The sequence below is a fragment of the Ruditapes philippinarum genome, unplaced genomic scaffold (assembly GCF_026571515.1).
Source record: "Ruditapes philippinarum isolate M1 unplaced genomic scaffold, ASM2657151v2 ctg2054_1_1_1_1, whole genome shotgun sequence".
NCBI lineage: Eukaryota > Metazoa > Mollusca > Bivalvia > Venerida > Veneridae > Ruditapes > Ruditapes philippinarum.
In genome coordinates this window covers 106,673-128,902 of record NW_026855828.1, presented here as the reverse complement: position 1 = coordinate 128,902, position 22,230 = coordinate 106,673, and the positions used below count along the sequence as shown (strand labels likewise).

General features: G+C 32.5%; 2 protein-coding genes across 2 annotated transcripts in view; one reads left to right on the top strand and one right to left on the bottom strand.

The window, feature by feature from the left end:
- LOC132744521 (2-iminobutanoate/2-iminopropanoate deaminase-like) overlaps positions 1 to 1,717 on the bottom strand; it is a 9,668-nt gene extending 7,951 nt beyond the window's left edge. Inside the window, exon 1 of the mRNA XM_060733265.1 lies at positions 1,577 to 1,717. Within this exon, the coding sequence (XP_060589248.1) occupies positions 1,577 to 1,650 (74 nt within the window). The 5' untranslated portion in view covers positions 1,651 to 1,717. The remainder of the gene's footprint in view (positions 1 to 1,576) is intronic.
- LOC132744520 (ribonucleases P/MRP protein subunit POP1-like) lies at positions 1,626 to 22,230 on the top strand. The gene is made up of 8 exons (XM_060733264.1): positions 1,626 to 1,729; positions 13,026 to 13,144; positions 15,779 to 15,963; positions 16,490 to 16,717; positions 17,308 to 17,395; positions 18,147 to 18,848; positions 19,204 to 19,356; positions 20,348 to 22,230. Exons 1-8 carry the CDS (start codon positions 1,671 to 1,673, stop codon positions 21,526 to 21,528), a joined length of 2,715 nt encoding a protein of 904 aa, XP_060589247.1. The 5' UTR covers positions 1,626 to 1,670; the 3' UTR covers positions 21,529 to 22,230.

Sequence of the window (22,230 nt, the reverse complement as noted above, 5' to 3'; positions counted from 1 at the left end):
CTTATATTTTTAACCATCACTGAACATTTCTTGTATATCAGATAGGATTATCAATTGTTTACACCTGTGCTAGAAATCTGTCTTACATTCCCTGTGTAAGACAACCCCATTCAGTGGCATAACCTGCTAATACGCAAGTGCGTATAAAATGAACAGAGTTTCGAAAAAGTAAAATTTCAAAAATGACTGGGAACAGAAACTAGAACTTTGACTGCAGCAATAGCACAAATTGTTCTTTTTAAAGGTTGTAACATTGTATTACTTCAAAATATTTCTGCAGCAATAATAATTTCTGCAGCAATAATATTTCAAGGTGGTTAACTGTTACAACAGTTTCATGTTGATATTGTTTATCCTTCATAAATGTTTTCTGTGATCCAAAAGTCCCATAAATTGTCTACCAATATCTTTGCAACTGCATTTACTTAACTGTATGGTTGTATCTATCTTTCTTTATGGAAGTGATGTTTGGGGATTCAAACAAGTTCAAATTTTAGATAAATTTCAGTTGTAATTTTTTAAGTTTATTTTGAATTTAGTCTTGCAAGTTTTTTGAGTTCTGGAGTAAAATTATTAATGCTAAGGAAAATAAGATATGTAAACAATGTTGTCTTTGTTCTTTTAGAATATTGTTAATTCTAAATGGATAGCATGTGTAAAAGAAACGCTTAGTAAGTATTCTTGGTATGTCAGCATATTTTTATCTACAGAAGTAGATAATGTTAATCACTTTAAAAGTATTGTGAAGCTAAAAGTACATGATGATATCAATTTTTACAATATTGGCATAGGGGGCCTAGTACTATTGATACATCTTGTAAGAGCTAAGTATATCGTACATATAAAAATACTCATTGTTTTGAAAAATATCTAGATGTTACTACTGTAACTGATTAATTAAAGTTTTCATGATATTAGAATCACCAGTTTGCATACACTACCAGTGATTTTTCTCACTTAATTGGGAAGAGGCCTTAGCCTTTTGATTTTGGGACAAATTATCACTTCAATTGCTAATCTGGGAAGTAAAAAAGCTGGTGTGATTTCAGATCTTTGGGAACTGCATTATTTTAAAGAAATTTCAATTGGGAAGAGTCATTTTATAGGAGTCTGTTATGAAAGCAGAAAAATCACCCAGTATTTATCATTGTTTTATTCTTTAAAAAATGCAGTACGACTAGTCTCAACAGTGCACAAAGGCAAGTGGTATGTGCATTTGAGTCATACGTGACTCTGGTACGACTAGAACTTTTGGCTACCAATACGAGCCTGTACGACTAGACACTGCCTAAATAAAAACACAAACAAAAATAAAATAATAAACAGATAAATAATAAAAAATGGGGGGGGGGGGAACTGCATATTCCAAATTTGGGAGAGAACAGACATGGGAGGAAATGGTTTGTAGCAGGACGTCAGGGAAAAGAACTAATAAAAGGGAAAATAGTCTGACAGACTACCGTGGTACGAAAATACTTAGTACAAAAAACATAAATATCACGAAATGTAAAATATATAAAGAGTGTCACCGGAAAGAACATGTGTAATCTGCATCAGCAACAAAAAAGAAACATACCTGTATGGTCCAACAGCTCCCGGTGCCTTTGCAGTCTGAACGATTTTCCTTACAATTCCAGCCATTTTTGACATTCTATGGTCCGGATAGGATTATGTCCCTTGCTTATTGTGCTTACTTACAAAATGGCTGCGCCCATGTAATCACATGCAGGTAGTTAGATATTTTCCTTTTTACCTTATTTGCAATAAAAAATTCTTTATTCGTAACGTTTATAAAGAGATTATTTATTATCTAAATGTTCAGTTATAAAATTTTAGTATGTCATTTCGTTTTCTTCACAAAATCTACAAAATCAAGAATAATAAAAAACACAGGAGTTGACTAGTCAAAATATATTGACGTGCCAAAGCTTGATTCTGAGATATTTTCGTTCTGGGGCAGAATCTCGCTTTTAGAGGCGAGATATTGCCCAGACACGAAAATAGCACAATATCTCGTCGCGCAGTACAATTAGTTGGACTAAGGAGTTGACATTCTATCAATAGCTGAAATCTATAAACAAATAAGAAATAACGGCAAATATACCGCTCTACTATAAATTAATTTATTTTGTTTTATGCTGGTCAGGGACCATCAACCGGACACTTTTTGAACATTAAATTTGTCCATAAAGATTTCATAATTTCAAACCTATAGAGACCTGAAAATTTGACACAATCAACTATATGTAGGTTCCTCTCTAGTCAAGATATATTGACGTGCCAAAGCTTGATTCTGAGATATTTCGTTCTGGGGCAGAATCTTGCTTTTCGTTTTGTAGAGGCGAGATATTCCCCAGACACGAAAATAGCACAATATCTAGTCGCGCAGTACAATTACATTTAGTTGGACTAGGTTCTTCTCCGAACTAACAAACTAGTTTGTTTATTTCTGATAATATTGACTTCAGTACCATGTGTCCTGACAGATATGTGTACATGATGTGATATAATTCATTTAAATGCTAGGGTGTTTTAATTTTTAGCTCGACTATTCAAAGAAAATGAGAGCTATTGTAGTCGCCCCGGCGTCAAAGGTCGCGTCCGCATCTGCATTGGTTAAAGTTTTTTGTAAAGTCAAATATCTCAATTATTGCTTGAGATATTCAATTGAAACTTACAATACTTATTTATAGTAACAAGGTACATCAGATTGACAAGTTGGATAACTCTGGCTAAATATTGACAGAATTATGCCCCTTTTTAACTTAGAAATTTTGGTTAAAGTTTTTTGTAAAGTCAAATATCTCAATTATTGCTTGAGATATTCAATTGAAATTTACAATACTTATTTATAGTAACATTGTACATCAGATTGACAAGTTGCATAACTCTGCCTACAATATTTACAGAATTATGCCCATTTTTAACTTAGAAATTTTGGTTAAAGGTTAAAGGTCTTCAAAGATATTTACTTGAAACTTTGCACATGTACTTAGGGTCATAATTGAAGGTCACATCTCAAGATTCATTACTCTGCCATGTATTTTGACGGAGTTATGCTCCCTTTTGTAGTAAAAAATCTCCTTTTCTTGGTTAAGTTTAACATGCAAGTTTTGCATATCTCTGAAACTATTAAAGATACAAACTTGAAACTTCATATGCATATTTGTGGTCATAAATAATGATCACTGAACAGCACTCATATCTATGTCATGTATTAAGGCTGATTTATCTCCCCCTTTTATACTTAGTCTCTTGGTTAATGTTTACTTGTAAGTTTTACATATCTCAATAACTATCAGAGATTTTGATGTGCATGAAGGGTCATAATTATATGTCACTGACCAAGTTCCATAATCTTGCATTTAGGCTGATTTATCTCCCCTTTTCTACTTAGTCCCTTGGTTAATGTTTACATGCACGTTTTACATATCTCAATAACTATTAAAGATATTTATTTAAAACTTCACATATGCATTTAGGGTCATAATTGTAGGTCACTGACCAAGATCCATAATTCTTTCTTGCATTTAGGCTGATTTTTCTCCCCTTTTTCAACTTAGAAATTCATGGTAAAGTTTTGCTTGTAACCTGTTATCTCCTTAACTACTGAAGGGTTTGTGCCTTTTTTGGGACAATTTTATGCATTCATAATAATAAAGCAGTGATTTACGTGATAAAACATCTTAATAACAAGCTGTTGTACATTTTCGGTCAAATTTATGTATTCATAGGTAAGAATTATTATACTCAATAAAAAACCCTTGTGACAACTTTTTCGAATAGTCGGACCTTACTGTCCTCTTACAGTTCTTGTTTATAATTAACATGATATACAATATTTCAGCAGAAAATGCTGACGTTTTGGATGTTCTTTTGTTTACTCTGCAAATGATTATAGCTGGTATATGAGGTCAGGTATTGCACACTTAACCCACAAAATTTCAATGTAATAGACATTAAAATATTACCGTTGAACTAAATTTAATTTCTTAATTATAAAAAAAACATGTATGTATTGTTGTTATAAGTGACTGATAGATCAACTACCAATGAACACAGAAAATTATTTTAATTAAGCATTTTCGGGGCGGGGGATATAGAAATGGTCTCCGTCCATCCTTCTGTCCGACATTTTTGTCCGGAGCATATCTCAAAAAGTGTTTGAGGTATCAACTTGAAACTTTATAGGTGGATAGATCATATTAAAGAGGAGTGCAGTGCACAAGAATGATAACTCTACCCTTCTACCCTGTATAATTTTTCAGTAATTGCCCTTTGTTATTTTTCAAACTTAATTTTTGTCCAGAGCATAATAAAATTAACTCAAAAAGCCTTTGAGATATCAACATGAAACATCATGGGTGGATAGAGCTCACTCAGGAGGTGTGCAGTGCACAAGAATGGTAACTCTACTATTCATAATTTTTTAGTTATTGCCCTTTGTTATTTTTCATACATAATTTTTCACCTGAGTGGAGCATAACTCAAAAAGTTTTTGAGATGTCAAGTTATTGCCCTTTGTTATTTTTCATACTTTTTGTCCGGAGCTTATCTCAAAAAGTGTAAGGGGCGTCCGTGGCCGAGTGGTTAAGGTCGTTGACTTCAAACCACTTGCCTCTCACCGCTGTGGGTGCGAATCTCTACACGGACTTTGGATTCTTTCATGTGAGGAAGCTATCTAGCTAGCTTACGGAACGTCGGTGGTTCTACTCAGGTGCCCGTTCGTGCCTGAAATAATGCACGGAAGGGCACCTGAGGTCTTCCTCCACCAGTAAAGCTGGAACATCGCGATAAGACCCATACTGTGTTGATGTGATGTAAACACCCCCCCCCCCCCCCCCCCCCCCCCAAAAAAACAAAAACAAAAACAAACAAAAGTGTTAGAGATATCACCATGAAACTTCATAGGTGGATAGATCTCATTGAGGAGTTGAGGAGGAGTGCAGTGCACAAGAATGATAACTCTACCATGTATAATTTTTCAGTTATTGGCCTTTGTTGTTTTCTTCAAACTTAATTTTTGTCCGGAGCATAACTCAATAAGCCTTTGAGATATCAAAATGAAACTTCATGGGTGGATAGATCTCACTCAGGAGGTGTGCAGTGCACAAGAATGATAACTCTACCATTCATAATTTTTGAGTTATTGCCCTTTGTTATTTTTCATACATAATTTTTCACCTGAGTGGAGCATAACTCAAAAAGTCTTTGAGATGTCAACATGAAACTTCATAGGTGGATAGATCTTATTGAGGAGGAATGCTGTGTGCAAGAATGATAACTCTACCCTTTATAATTTTTGAGTTATTGCCCTTTGTTATTTTTATACTTTTTGTCCGGAGCTTATCTCAAAATGTGTTAGAGGTATCAACTTGAAACTTCATAGGTGGATAGATCTCATTGAGGAGGAGTGCAGCACGCAAGAATGATAACCTACCCTGCATTATTTTGCAGTTATTGCCCTTTGTTATTTTCAGCCATCAGTATTTACATTGGTTTCAAATCTGTAATCACTTCAGCCATCAGTTTTCATTACCAAAAGACCTCTTTACGAGATGTACATTCTTCCAATGAGCAAACACATTTGGTGGGGGATGGCCATGCTAACATGGCTCTTGTTGAATATATATATATATATATATATTATATATATATATATATATATATATATATATATGCCAATTATTGATAAAATGTTTCAAGCTCCTGTGAGTCAAGTCAGAGATGTACATGTAGAAAATAAGTCGCATAAATAAACATTATTTTAAAATGTCAGCGGCTTTCATAATTCTATTACCAAAATTCAATTATTTGAATTTTGTTTTGCTATATACTGTCATAGGAAATCTGCCAAATTCACCAAGTACTACAGAAGTTGATGTTTGTGGACGTTTGCCTAAAACTTGTTTTAAGGGCAATTATACCTCAGAAATGCTATTATCTTTATTTCTCAAAAGCTGTTTATTTTTGGTATCTTGTTACAGTTTCCAAAAACATACTCATTCAATGCTATATCACCCTTTTCGAGCCATTTTGGGAAAAAGTACCATGTCCATTTTGGGAAATTTAGCATTGTAAAGTTACATAATTAGGAAAAATATTTGGTACCTTCTGAAACCTTTTTCACACTCTTTTCAACTAGTATTTTGAATTGTGCAAAAATTTCAAAGCATAAAAAATACATTAAAATTTGACAGTGAAATGTGTGGAAACCATACTGGAATGAACTCCAGCAAATTAGTCAGTTTTAATATCTGGAATTATAGTTTGATTGGGAATTATTTCAGAGACTGGGAAAAGATAAGCATATTTGGTTCTGGAGCTAATTTATCAATATTTAATATTTATATTCTTTCCTCAACAAAGATGTTTTTGAAAAGTTCTTCAGTTGATTTTTTTTAATAAATTTTTTTTTATAAATATTTGAAATGTTCATGAAATTCCTTTGTCAGGTTATACATATTATATAAGACTATAGTTACAAGTATCACAAAAAATATAAGCAAGAAGAAATTACAAAAGCAAAAAAGTGACACTACCTTTTTAGCTGACCTGTCACAAAGTGACAGGGTGAGCTTTTGTGATCGCTTTTCGTCCGGCGTCCGTCCGTCCGTCCATCGTCCGTCCGTAAACTTTTATTTTAAATGACATCTCCTCATAAACCACTAAGCCAATTTCATCCAAACTTCACAGGAATGTTCCTTTGGTGGTCACCTTTAAAAATTGTTCAAAGAATTTAATTCCATGCAGAACTCTGGTTGCCATGGCAACCGAAAGAAAAAACTTTAAATATCTTCTTTTAAAAAAAACGTAAGAGCTAGAGCTTAGATATTTGGCATAAAACATCTTCTAGTGAGTGTCTACCAAGTTTGTTCAAATAAAAGCCCTGGGGTCAAAATTGGCCCCGCCCCGGGGGGTCATTGATTTTCCCTTTATACATATAGTAAAAACTTAAAAAATCTTCTTTTAAAGAACCAAAAGAGCTACAGCTAAGATATTTAGCATGAAACATGTTCTAATGGGTGTCTACCAAGTTTGTTCAAATAAAAGCCCTGGGGTCAAAATTGGCCCCGCCCCAGGGGGTCATTGATTTTCCCTATATGCATATAGTAAAAACTTAAAAAGTCTTCTTTTAAAGAACTCAAAGAGCTATGGCTAAGATATTTAGCATCAAACATGTTTTAATAGGTGTCTACCAAGTTTGTTCAAATGAAAGCCCTGGGGTCAAAATTGGCCCCGCCCCAGGGGGTCATTGATTTTCCCTATATGCATATAGTAAAAACTTAAAAAATCTTCTTTTAAAGAACCAAAAGAGTTAAAGCTAAGATCTTTAGCATGAAACATGTTCTAAAAAGTGTCTACCAAGTTTGTTCAAATAAAAGCCTTGGGGTCAAAATTGGCCCCGCCCCGGGGGTCATTGATTTTCCCTATATGCATATAGTAAAAACTTAAAAAATCTTCTTTTAAAGAACCAAAAGAGCTAGAGCTAAGATTTTTAGCATGAAACATGTTCTAATAGGTGTCTACCAAGTTTGTTCAAATAAAAGCCCTGGGGTCAAAATTGGCCCCGCCCCGGGGGGTCATTGATTTTCCCTATATGCATATAGTAAAAACTTAAGAAATCTTCTTTTAAAGAACCAAAAGAGCTAGAGCTAAGATATTTAGCATGAAACATGTTCTAATGGGTGTCTACCAAGTTTGTTCAAATAAAAGCCCTGGGGTCAAAATTGGCCCCGCCCCGGGGGGTCATTGATTTTCCCTATATGCATATAGTAAAAACTTAAAAAATCTTCTTTTAAAGAACTCAAAGAGCTATGGCTAAGATATTTAGCATCAAACATGTTCTAATAGGTGTCTACCAAGTTTGTTCAAATAAAAGCCCTGGGGTCAAAATTGGCACCGCCCCGGGGGTCATTGATTTTCCTTATATGTGTATAGCAAAAACTTAAAAAAATCTTCTTTGAAAAAACCCAAATAGCTAGAGTTAAGATATTAAGCATGAAACATCTTTTAGTGAGTGTCTACAAAGTTTGATCAAATAAAAGACCTGGGGTCAAAATTGGCCCCGCCCCGGGGGTCATTGATTTTTTTTTTTATGTGTATAGCAAAAACTTAAAAATCTTCTTTGAAAAAACCCAAATAGCTAGAGTTTAGATATTAAGCATGAAACATCTTTTAGTAAGTGTCTACAAAGTTTGTTCAAATAAAAGCCCTGGGGTCAAAACTGGCCCGGCCCCAGGGGTGTCATTGTTTTTAACTATATGTGTATAGTAAAAACTTTAAAAAAATCTTCTTTCAATAAAGCCCAATGAGCTAGAGCTTAGATGTTTAGCATGAAACATCTTCTTATGGGTGTCTACCGAGTTTGTGCAAATAAAAGCCCTTGGGTTAAATTGGCCCTGCAACGTTGGAGGGGGGGTGGGGGTTGGGGGGCCTATATACAGGTGAGCGACCTCAGGGCCTTCATGGCCCTCTTGTTAATAGTCCAATATATTAGACGTTAGGGGCTAGTTGTATTTTATGATAGTCAAGCCCATCAAGAAGTAAAAATATTTCAAAGCAAAGTCATATATATATAGGACTACCTTTTTAACAGTTTAAACCAGTCTAGTATATCGCCAGATTAGTGCATGATGCACAAATTAGAATATGATACACAAATTGGTTTATTAAATCACACACCAGTCTTTGTTTAAATATTTTGATTTTTTTATCTGTAAATTGTTTGTTGTAAAAAAATGATCATGTTTTGGAACCTGCATTATAGCACTGGTAATAGTCTGTTTTTATCGACAAAGAATAAACACAACTTCTGTTCTAAATGAACTTTTTTGTTTTTATCCACTGAAAAAGTGTAACTTTCAGACATAAATTCATTTCCATATTTCATATCTAGTTATAATTCTGATCAGTAAAATAATAACCACTTCCAGTGTTGTGATGCACCAATTATTGTATTATGCAGATTTTCAAAAAAGTGCAACTTACCAGTGTTTACATCAGCATAACATAGACCATAATATATTGTTGTGGTGTAAATAATTGTTCACAAAATGATATAGCTTAATACCTGTATTAGTTTAGAAGAAGATTGCCATAAAAAGGTAACATAAGTACATGTACAGATTTAACCAATAAAACTTAACAAATAACCAATATAAAACTTGAGAGATAACCTTAACACTAAATCAGGGTGTTTTTTGCAATATCTTGTTTATTTTTGTGTACATTTTCAATTTTGATCCACCTAAACAAACTTTGATTAAAAAAAAAATTCTACCAGTACCAGTAAGTTTTCAAGGTCCTAAGTGAGGTATTCAAAACATTGTGTTTGAACACTACATCAGTAAATACTAACAGTAAAGTGAATACTTCAAAAATAGCTGAAAAATCAGCCCCATACCTTTATTTTTACATTTTACAGTTTACATTTTTATCTATTTAATGTTGATAATTTAAACATTTTTTATAGAACTTTACCAAGTCAATGGCCTGTGTACATGACAATTTTAAGTACCTTCCTGTAATCTGGTAAAAGGAACAACCTTTCGAGGCAGATTTTGTAAACAAAAACTTGAGGTCAACATGTTAAACACATCAAATTTGAAACACTACAGTCATTCAGTGGTTGATAAATAAATTTATTACATGCTTTTCGGTGGTTTATAGAAATATATCAGTGATATAAAACTGGTAATTTCACTGTTTGAAACTTTGTTATTTTTGAATGGATTGTCTTCAAACTTGAACATAATAATCTTCAAGGATATCCCTTAAAAATAACCAGTCAGACCTTGACATTCACTCATCAATGACCTTGACTTTGAAGGTCAAATTATTGAAATTTTCATTTTTTTGGCTATTATTGGCTGTAACTTTGTTATTTTTGAATGGATTGTCTTCAAACTTGAACATAATAATCTTCAAAGATAACTGTTAAAAATATACCGAAAGACCTTGACCTTCACTCATTAATGACATTGCCTTTGAAGGTCAAATTATTGAAATTTTCATTGTTTTGGCAGTAACTGACTGTAACTTTGCTATTTTTGAAGGGATAAACTTCATATTATAACAGAACATTCTTAAGGACCAGACCTTGTTGTTTATCAAACCCAAATTTGCTTGGGCTCTTTAATGACCTTGACCTTGAAGGTTATATTACTGAATTTTCTCAGATTGTGCATTTATCGGTGTGTGTGTATGTATAGTATATGTATTATATATAAATATATATATAAATGTGTGTGTGTATATATATACATATATGCAGGTATATATATATATATAAATATATATATATATATATATATATATATATATATATATATATATATATATAAATATACATATATATATACATGTATATATAATTGCGTCATGTTTTTCTATTTTTAGAAATTCAGTCATTTTTTCTATTTTTAGAAATTGCGTCATTGTTACTATTTTTAGAATTTGCGTCATTTTTTTTTTCTATTTTTAGAAATTGCGTCATTGTTGCTATTTTTAGAAATTGCGTCATTTTTGTTCTATTTTTAGAAATTGTGTCATTATTTCTATTTTTAGAAATTGCGTCATTGTTTCTATTTTTAGAAATTGCGTCATGTTTTTCTTTTTTTAGAAATTGCGTCATTTTTTTCTATTTTCAGAAATTGCGTCATGTTTTTCTATTTTTAGAAATTGCGTCATTTTTTTCTATTTTTAGAAATTTCGTCATTTTTGTTCTATTTTAGAAATTGCGTCATTGTTTCTATTTTTAGAAATTGCGTCATTGTTTCTATTTTTAGAAATTGCGTCATGTTTTTCTATTTTTAGAAATTGCGTCATTTTTTTCTATTTTCAGAAATTGCGTCATGTTTTTCTATTTTTAGAAATTGCGTCATTTTTTTCTATTTTCAGAAATTGCGTCATGTTTTTCTATTTTTAGAAATTGCGTCATTTTTTTCTATTTTTAGAAATTGCTTCATTTTTTTCTATTTTTAGAAATTGCGTCATGTTTTTCTATTTTTAGAAATTGCGTCATTTTTTCTATTTTTAGAAATTGCGTCATGTTTTTTCTATTTTTAGAAATTGCGTCATTGTTGCTATTTTTAGAATTTGCGTCATTTTTGTTATATTTTTAGAAATTGCGTCATTTTTTCTATTTTTAGAAATTGCGTCATTGTTGCTATTTTTAGTAATTGCGTCATTTTTTTCTATTTTTAGAAATTGCGTCATTTTTTTTCTATTTTTAGAAATTGCGTCATTGTTGCTATTTTTAGTAATTGCGTCATTTTTTTCTATTTTTAGAAATTGCGTCATTGTTTCTATTTTTAGAAATTGCGTCATTTTTTTTTCTATTTTTAGAAATTGCGTCATTGTTTCTATTTTTAGAAATTGCGTCATTTTTTTCTATTTTTAGAAATTGCGTCATTTTTTCTATTTTTAGAAATTGCGTCATTGTTGCTATTTTTAGAAATTGCGTCATTGTTGCTATTTTTAGAAATTGCGTACTGTTGCTATTTTTAGAAATATGCTTAATGTTTCTATTCATATATATACAAAATATATAAACAAAACTAATGTGACAAGACAGACCAACTAAATTTATAAAAAGGAAACATCAATATATGTTCAAACCTTTCTATGTTTGCGTTTAGAAAAAGTAAAAAGTCGAGCGTTGCCCCCGTCCGGCGGTGGCTCTTGTTACAGGTGTATTAACCATATTCTATAGACAGATGTCATTTTTAATTGATAGGAACATAAAATTTGATGGAGTTAGTGGTCAGTTGGGTCAAGGTCACCAGTGCTAAAAATAGATTCTTACACTTTTGCTCATACAGCCTTTATTTATTGATAGATATATTTCATATTTGGTAGGAAGATAACTTGCATGGTATTCATCCTTTTGATTGGGCTAGGGATCAGTGGGTCAAGGTCACTTGTGCATAAAATAGATTTTTACACTTTGGCCCATACAGGCTTTATTTATTGACAGGTGCATTTCATATTTGATAGGAAGATAACTTCATGGTATTCTTCCTTTTGATTGAGTTAGGGATCAGTGTGTCAAGGTCACTAGTGCTAAAAATAGATTTTTACACTTTTGCCCATACAGCCTTTATTTATTGACAGATATATTTCATATTTGGTAGGAAGATAACTTGCATGGTATTCTTACTTTGGATGGAGTTAGGGGTCAGTTGGGTCAAGGTCAACAGTGCTAAAAATAGTTTTTTTTACACTTTTGCCCATACAGCCTTTATTTATTGACAGATTTATTTCATATTTGGTTGGAAGATAACTTGCATGGTATTCTTCCTTTGGATGGAGTTAGGGGTCAGTTTGGTCAAGGTCATCAATGCTCAAAATAGATTTTAACATGTTTGCCCATACAGACTTTATTTATTGACAGGTGTATTTCATATTTAGTAGGAAGATAACTTGCATGATATTCTATAGGTGTCAGTGGGTTAAGGTCAGGGGTGTCAAGTATAGATTTCTTACATATATATATATATTTGATAAAGTTGAATATTTAGCACTTCACAAGTCATAGCAATGACTTGGCAACTTATATATTTCACAATTACAAAATGCCATGACTCTGTCAAGCTATATAACTTGTGTTTACAATTTTTTGGCAATGCTGAGTGAATGGGTAAACATTTTTTGAAATATTGTTACTGACAAGAATCTGAGCCGGGGGCATTTATGTTTAACAAACATGTTCTTGTTTTGTATATAAAATGGACATAAACAGCTAATATGCAAGTATTAAAGTTAAAGGTCATTGAATGTCATGGAATTATAATAATTTCAAATTTTGAAAACAGTTACAAATCATGTACAGAAACATATTTCAATTGGAAAATAAATCTTTAATAAATGTATCCATTTTGTAATTTAAGAATGATTAGATAAAATTTATATCATAGACATTAATAAATACAAGTACAACTTGAAACAAAAACCAGATAAAATAAAAGATAACTGTATTGTTTGTTTAGTTTTCTTTACATTTTTGCACTCTTTTATTTTAGTGTGTGGCCAATTAAAATGAATCCTCCTCAATTTGGTGGTAAGAGAAAGACAGGTCCTGATTATCAGAGACCTTATAAGAAGAGTAAAGTAGAAGATGTTTTGTCAGCTGCTCCAAGAGGTATAAATATCTCTTTTTCTTTTAGGCCTAAAAAAAAAATTGTTCTGTTCGGGTCACCCGACCCTACCTAATAATATGCGCCGACCCTACCGTTTTTTTCGTGTCCAAAAAAAAAAAAAAAAAATCCATGAAAATACCGTATTATTGAGGTACTCACTGAGCAGTGTGAAGGGCAATTCAGGCGAAAATTTCGCTGAGTATATTTCCATTTCGCTCTCCCAATTGATCAAAGAGAAGTCAACATCGCCGATAAAATCTTAATTCTCAAAGAGTAATTACTTGCCGATGTAAAGAGCAGTGATTGTATCCGCCCATATGACGACTGCTAATTATCATTATCCAATCAGAGCATCGCTATATACTACCCCTCTACCTGTATGCAAAGCGATAGACCGCCTACTCTAAACAGTAAATAATGAGAGCATCGGCCCGAAACAGGTATATTTTGCGAGTTTAATACTGGATTTGGCGATAATTATAGATTCAATTTTTTCCGATCATCTAAACACGTGCAAATCTTCCCTAATTGATATACACGCGGTGTTTAACCGAAGTAAAGGCGATGTGCAATGGGTTTTTCACGGCTATCACAAAACTGTTTTGAGTCAATTCGCAAAAATCTTATGATTGGTATGTTGTAGACAGTGAGAGTGTTTTGCATTGTTATCTTTGTACAAATGCCAAATTTGACACAGCTTGTACGCACGTGGGCACGACATCCTAAAACTACGAATCATGATCGGCATGCGACATATCCGTCCTATATCATGTGCTCATGTATATAACAACAAAATTTGTCAGGAAAGAAGTGTTCTTATTGTTTCAATATATACATATTTGTTTTAATGTCATAAATATGACGCTCAGATTAAGATTTATTAATATTGTAAATTTCAAAAAGCATTATTTATAAAGATATTACCGAGTTTAACATTTCATGAAAATAAAGGGAGGTAATTAGAAATTTATTTTCTATAATTTCTCAGTCGAATTTTTCAATAAGAAATGAATGTATATAATTTTAGTGATCAAATATAATGTGCACAAATGTTTGCAGTACATATTTTACATATTCTTCGATATTTGAAAATTGTTTTATAAGCATAATTATATGCACATAAATATGACAATACAACATAGAGGATCATAAAAGAAATTTCTGTAAACAGAACAGGATAGACAGATTTTATTAATCATTATCCAATGTAACTTTATCTGGAAAGTAAAAATATAAAGTTAATTTATTCATCATAGTTTTCTTACACATGATTATCAAAAATATATGAGAAAGCTTATAAATAGCTGATAAATAGATTGTGTTTCTATTCTAGTTAAAGGATGTATAGCCATGCATGTTAATGCATAAACATTGGGATGTTTCCCTTCTGCCGATTTTTCACCAGGAAGTCACTTCTCCCTAAAATTTCCCCCCAGGATGAGCCCTGGGTACGGTACAGGTTTTATCACCGCTCTTAGTTACAAAATGGTGGATCACATCGTCAATATTTGTAAAACGGCGTGTGATCTTCACCAGAAGAACGCTGAGAGTTTAAGATTGTTACACCTGAAATGTCTTTTGAAAACATAGAAGGGATGTATTTGTGCCACCCGGGAGGGATGTCAGAAATTTCCATATCTAAATTTCAATATACTGGTGAAAAAAAAAAAAAAAAAAATCCGACCTACCCTACCTATTCCTTGAGAGCATGTTACCCTAACAAAACATTTTTTTTTTTTAGGCCTTACATATATATTTTTTTCCTTGAAACTTATTTCTTTTTAATTTTTTTTTGCAGATTATCAAATTGATATAGAAAATGATAAATAGAGGATATTAAATGAGTGTAGATTCAATACTGAATTTATTGAATGCTTAAGGATTTGTATAAAATTATATTGCATAATGCTATTTTATTCAACAAGCTTAATAAATTAAGTTATGAATCTACACTAATATAATCTTTTTTTATCAGACAACCAACATAAGAACTGTTTTCAGTGAAAATAATCCTCTTTTGTTATCAGTCAATGAATTATAGATATTGAATATATTCTACTATATATTTAACTAAATTTTCTTAAAATTTCCATTGGCCCAAACTAATTTTCACTGGCCACTGGGCCAGTGCTAAATTTCGATGACTTTGTTATTGATACACCTATAGTGTAACACTAACATTAAGTGCATCTTTACACTATGTTTGTACAACACAAATGACGTCATGTCAAAATATATGCACAGCCGTGCAATACTGTTTATGCAGAGTCACAAAATCAGCATGCGTATGTAATACTCTTAGAGTATATTGTTCATGTACATGTATATTATTCTATCAGCATTACTTTTTAGGCTTTTATCTTTTACCCATGAGGCTGTACATTGTAAACCTAGCATGCAGTTATTATGATTTCTCACGCCACCCTATTTGTTTGTCTCTTCAGACCCATACTTTCATGGGTTGGGTTGGTGGATATGAAAATTATTTTTGCCTAAGCTGGTGGATCAAGATGCCTTAAGATTTAATTCTCTAAACAGTGTAATTGTACACAATATTCAAAACATGTATTTATAGCATAAATCATTTTGTGGTATTTTGTTTATGTTAGAGACTTACAAGTAATTGTATTTATCAGAGGTAGATATTGTACGCTATGCTGAAAGTCATGCGAAAGAGATACAGGTGCTCAGTAGTAAGGTGGATATTGTCGGTGGAGGTAAAAACATCGCCCAGAAAATTCCTCCTCACATGAGAAGACGTGCCATGAGTCATAATGTAAAAAGATTGCCTAAAAGTATCAGAGCACAGGCAGCCCATTTGGTGAGTCTATTAGAAAGTACTATTATCAGATAGTAAAATATTTTATAATTTTATAAGAAACTCAGTTGTTAAGTGAAGCTGTGTACCTGTGAGTGTCATGATAGAAATTAGTGATAATTAAAAAAATAATGCTTCTTTTTTCAAGTTTATTTTCACTTGAAATGATTTTCAACTGTTTTCCTAGTTTTTGTCTTAGCTGTGTGGTTTAAGAGTGCTTGGATTTCACATTCTTAAATTTTCTATTGTATATGTTTGTTAGGTTTATTCTAAATAACAATATGTACAAAAATTTGAGCCACGCCATGACAAAACCAACATAATGGGTTTGCGACCAGCATGGATCCAGATCAGGATCCATGCTGTTCGCTTACAAACCCTATAACAAGTATAGAAACTAATAACGAACAGCATGGATCCTGATCAGACTGTGCTGTGGCGAGGCTGGTCTGGATTCATGCTGGTCGCAAACCCATTATGTTGGTTTTATTGCGACGCAGCTCAAATAGTTCTTTGTTATAAAATTTAGACTGGTACAAAAGTGAAGAAACCTAGCAGATATCATCGTAGGAGACCAAAGAATTTACTAGCTGAATATACAAGACGACAAAGAAAACATATCTGGCTTGAAACCCATATCTGGCATGCCAAAAGGTTCCATATGGTTGATAAATGGGGATATAGGTTGCCATGGAAACCTACAATGAAAAGTGAGAGAGCTTGCTACAGGGCAACCAGTAAACATTGTTTACTTCAGGTAATACACTAGTCACAAGAAAAAAAATCAATTTCAAAATCTCGAGTTAATCTTGAGTGAATTCATTCTTTTCATAGACAATATTTTTAAAAAAATTTACGGCATATTTTAAGATTTATTTTAAGGTTGGATTTTGGACATCATCATGTTCATGAACCTTTAACATGATGTCAGTTATTTTTATGCTCATTGATTCATACTTGAACAATAACAAAATTTAGAACTTCAAACAATCATGTAAAATAATTCATATGTGGCCTTGCCCTTTAAAGAGTTTTCTGATAACTTTGTTTTAGTTAATAATGAATTTGATTTGTACTTGGACAAAACAGTATTCAAGATCAAACTTTCATATTGGGTAATTCAAATATAATCTTGACCTTTGAAAGACATAAGGAGAAAAAATGTTATAAAGAAAAAGTAAAATGTGGCCCCGGTTTGTGATGGCTTTTGTTTTGAGGATGGAATTGGTGATTTATCACCTTCAGTGATAGTTGTAGGTAAGATGTAATGTGATCTATTATTGAATTGTATTTTTGGTCTGTATGACTTTATCATATACAAACGCTATATCACATATGTTGTTTCAGGACCTGTCATTCATGAGCTGTATTGAAATAGAGGGACCACAAGATGAGATAATTCAGGGGTTGACACATGTAACAACTCCTGATATAGGTACATTATGCTTATACTTAACATTTTACACACTTATTTTGAAAAAACTGTAATTTAAATGAATCACTGTATCAATGTATTGGCTACTTGCATAATCACAAATTAATTGTCCTCAGCAAAGCATTGTCATAATGTAATGCGAATACAGCATCTACAGAAGAGGTTTCATTGATTGTCATTAAAATTTTCCGGAGAAAATCCATTTTGAATTATAGGCATTATGTTTGGTTTATCACAGAAAAAAGTGTTTTCTATGTTTTTATGATGCTCAAAATGTATTTGAGACAGTCATTTTGGCTTTCAGCCATGTCCTAATGACAACTTTGGTCTTGTGGTGTCTTTAATAAAAGTAATATATAGTTTTAAGAAAAAATGCACATTTGTCTGTATCTTATCTAAATGAAACTCATATATTCATAGAAAGCATTTTAACACATGACTGAGAGGGAACATTTAGTTTAAACAATATTTTATTCACAAAATAGTACATGGTAGTACATGTACATTACAAATTGTATTTTGCTTGTTATACTTATATAATTAACATATTATGAAAAAAAAAAAAAGAGCGAACACATATTATTTCTTATACATTTTGGAATTGGATATGAAAACAAGAATCAAATACTTATGTTGATTCATCTACAAGAGGGAACAGTTGATGACTTTTATTAAATACACCATAAGATCAAAGTCATGTAAATGAATTATTTGTACATGTAGAACAATGTTATCTTTTGTTCTGGTTCAGGTCAGACATTTGCAGCTGTTTCATGTTTAGCTGGTACCAGAGAGGGAAACACAATCATGTATCAATGTGACAAGTATCCGTGGCAAGCCATTGGTCCAGTCTCATTCATGTGGAACTCATGTCAGCCAATCAGTGATGAATGTCAGGACAAAGGAACCAATCAAAGGCAACTTTGGATTTGGTGCCATCCGAGCATGTTTGATCAGATATGGAAAGAAATATCAAGTTGTCTGAACCTTAAGGAATCTAAACTTTCCAAAAAGTCAGACAGTGAAAAGTTAAACACTGACACTAAAAAAGATAATGAAGAAAAAGACGAGCCTTTCATTTGTGACAAGTATAAATCAAATGTTTTAGCAGAAGATGGAGAAAACCAAGTAAAAATGAAATCTTTAACAGGATCTTTGTTGAGGTTTCGTTTGACTGGTCCACAATCAACTGCTGTTCTTGTTGATACCCTCCAACAGGCAAATATAGTACCAGTCAATGTATCAGCAAAAGATAATCCATCTTGGTGGAATAGTTACTATGGAAACCCAAAACATTCCATTGGTCATGTGACCCAACGAGAATTCATGGAAAGTATGGAAGCTTGTCAATCCCCAGCAGAGTTACCTCCCCATTGTATTATTGCTATGACAACTAGGGATCCTCGACTGACCAGACCTGTACAGAAAACAAAAGTGGTGGCAAGTGAAGACAGTAAGCATCTAAACAATTTCTAGTTCGTCAGTTTTATTTTAGATACCTTTAGTGGTGTTAAGTTTGGGGTCACTGGGTTCAAAGTCAATATATTGTATTTGTGTATATTTAATTAATACTTATTGTATTAGCAATTTGATTATTTTTTAACTTCATCATTTTCTGACAAGAACAAAATGCTTTTTTTCAAATGGCATGACTCTCAATTTTTGTTTAACAAAATGTCCTTTTTATGATTGACTGAATGCATAAAACTTTTTTACAAAATTGGTTACTGACAAGAATCAGGAAAGGGGCTTACTATTATTATGTGTATACCAAACACAGGTAAGATAGATTATTGTTTCTTTTTCAGAGATAAGTGAGGACTTGTCTTCATTCAAAGAAAAGTTAACTATAGATATCTCCACCTCCCCACTATGGATTGAGAATATCAGGAATGAGGTCTCCAACACAAAACTCCCTGACTTCAGGATACATGAACTCAAATCACAGAATCTTGTTCCAGGTATTCTTTTATATTAAGGTCTTTTGAAATATTTGATTGCAGTAAGTGAGACGTCCGTGGCCGAGTGGTTAAGGTTGTTGACTTCAAAACACTTGGCCCTCACCGCTGTGGTTTCCCATCCCGACAGGGACTTTGGATTCTTTCATGTGAGGAAGCTATCCAGCTAGCTTACAGAACATCAGTGGTTCTACTCAGGTGCCCGTTAGTGCCTGAAATAATGCAAGGAAGGGCACTTGAGGTCTTTCTCTACCAGTAAAGCTGGAATGTGGCCATATGACCTATACTGTGTCGGTGTAACGTAAAACCCAATCAAACAAACAAATAAAATGAAATAATTCAAGTAAATCTGAAGTTTTATCAACATATATATGCTTTCCATGAGTTTTCAATATCTATGTATTTACCCTAAAAACGTAATAATAGTCATGTTGTGAATATAAGCAGTCTAAATTAACTGAAAATAAGTTTATAGCTATAATTTTACCCAAAACATGATATTAAAGTGTGAGTAATGACCATTTTACTTCTGTTTGTAGCATGCAAATTCTATGTGTTTGATTGCAAAGGTTAAATAATAGTACAAACAGAATTACATATCAGATTCATTAAGTTAACTTGTGGTCATTGTAAGATTTTCTGAAGGGTGCTAAGAGAATGTATATTTATTTTTAAAAAAACTACTTACCATCTACATATACCATATTTCTGTGATTGGTTAAATCTATAGATTTATTTTGTACCCTTGAATACTATCACAACAGCTACCCAAATACAGCCTTTATCAATGTCAATGAAATGCATTAAAAATAAACCTTTGCGACTTCATTACAGCCATTACTCGAAAATAATCTTGCAAGTAAACTTGCCTGAAAAATAAGCCAAAATAATCTCTAACTGAAAAATAAAATAAGTCATGGCGAATTGAGTTTGACAATTTTTTGCTAGTGTTATGTTTTCATTCATAGAAATATTGCTTTCCATCAAATTCTAGGTTTTCCTCTAGAACTAGGTGATGAAGAATCAAGGATTCCAGTAATTGTTATCCAGAGGCCAGGAGTTACTTCCCTTCCCAACACTAAAGGACACGCACCTAACCTAGGGAGAGGAAGTGGTTTTGATCTCCTTGTGCCAAAGGGATGGGGTATGGCATTTTGGATTGCTCTAGTATTCAGAGGGACAAGATGTGCTGGGCTGAGGGAGCAGGAATGTAATGCTTATGAGGAGAAGTCCTTGTATTTCCCAAATGATTTTCCTGATACTTTGGCAGGTGATCAGTATCAGCAAGATCTTGAAAAGGAAAAAGTTGAGAAATACAACAAAATTCCAGCATCAAAGAAACCAAATTTCACCAAGTATGGAATTGTTTCCCCTTTCAGCTGTCCCTGGGATTTATTAGTCAAAGAATGGAAGAAAGGAAAAGATGGTAATGGAGGAAGTGATCATTCAAAGACAAATGATGATACTGGGAACGTAAATAACAAGGATGTAAATAAGATTGATATGAAAGGTGCCTTTGACCAAACAACTTCGCAGTCAGATAAAGAATGCAGGAACATTGAAAAGTTTTATGTCTTAAGGAATGTTAAACTGCTCCGGAAGCTACAAAATATTTGCCATGTGTCAAAAAACAGATCTTCTCAGAAAGGGAAGCTTGATGTGAAAAATGAAGTGTTGAATATTTTAGAGAAGGATCATGGAGATTCCTTAGTTCCTGTTAGACTAGATATGATACAGAAAGGGTCTCCTGTTCAGTTTGCCACCATTTGTGTTCCAAATAAAGAAGATATTGAACTGCTTAATAAGAATAATAACTATGGCGGACCTATGGAGCCTCTACATGTAGATCCAGTTCTTGTGGAGAAAAAGGATTTGAAAAAACAGTTGAAACAGAAAGGATTGAAACAGAAAGTGAAAGTAGACAGAACATTGAAACTGACTAGTGAGAAAGATGAGATGACTGTCAGGACAGGTTGTAGAGATGTAATAGGGTACCTGAACTCTGGAGGTTATTCTCTAGGAACAGGGAATGGAGGTGGGGTAGGGTTTGTGTCAACTCTGGCACTGATAACTTTACTTAGGAACAGTGAGGGATCAGAAAATGAACCAGTTGTTCTAGTTAGAGGAAATACATCATTACAATATCGGGTTGCTAGACTCTCTATCATAGCATAGTTACCTAATGTATTTTAATGCTATAAATGTTGATCATAATGTATATATCATTGAAACCTGAAGCTTTTGTTATATAATAGCAAATAGACACAAAAAGATAAATGTTTTGCAATCACTGTGGCATTTTAATTTATGTACATTGGCCATTGAAAGATAAAAGGTAAACTGTTGCAGTCACTATTTACTGTTATGGGGATACCTTTAATTTGTATGAATTGATAGCCTTTTTCAATAAATATGAAAATTATTACATGTAATATTTTCATGTCATCAACTGTAAATGGAGAGAAATTTGTTGTATTCAATTGAAAAAAATACCTGTCGCTTAAAATTTATCTAGGTATGATCAAATTAATAACATAAAGTACTTCCAAAATGTGAAATAAAACTGAGTTAATTCACTTATTCTAGTAAGAATAAACAGCCGTTCTAGCTGGAACCAATTTATAAAGTTCGTTTGGTTAGGATGTTGTCTTGGGATAAATCAACATCAAAAGTATCAAATAATGGTCTGAGCATTACAGTTATGATTTATCTCCCATAATGTTGTGTCTCATTTTCTTGACTTTCAAATTTCAGATCTAACATGAAACTTCATATCAGACTTCATTCATTTATATCAAGTGAAAGAATGTATATTTGTGTTTCACTGATATTTTCTTTATTGTTATGGTTACCAAGTATATGAATAAATCACTCGTA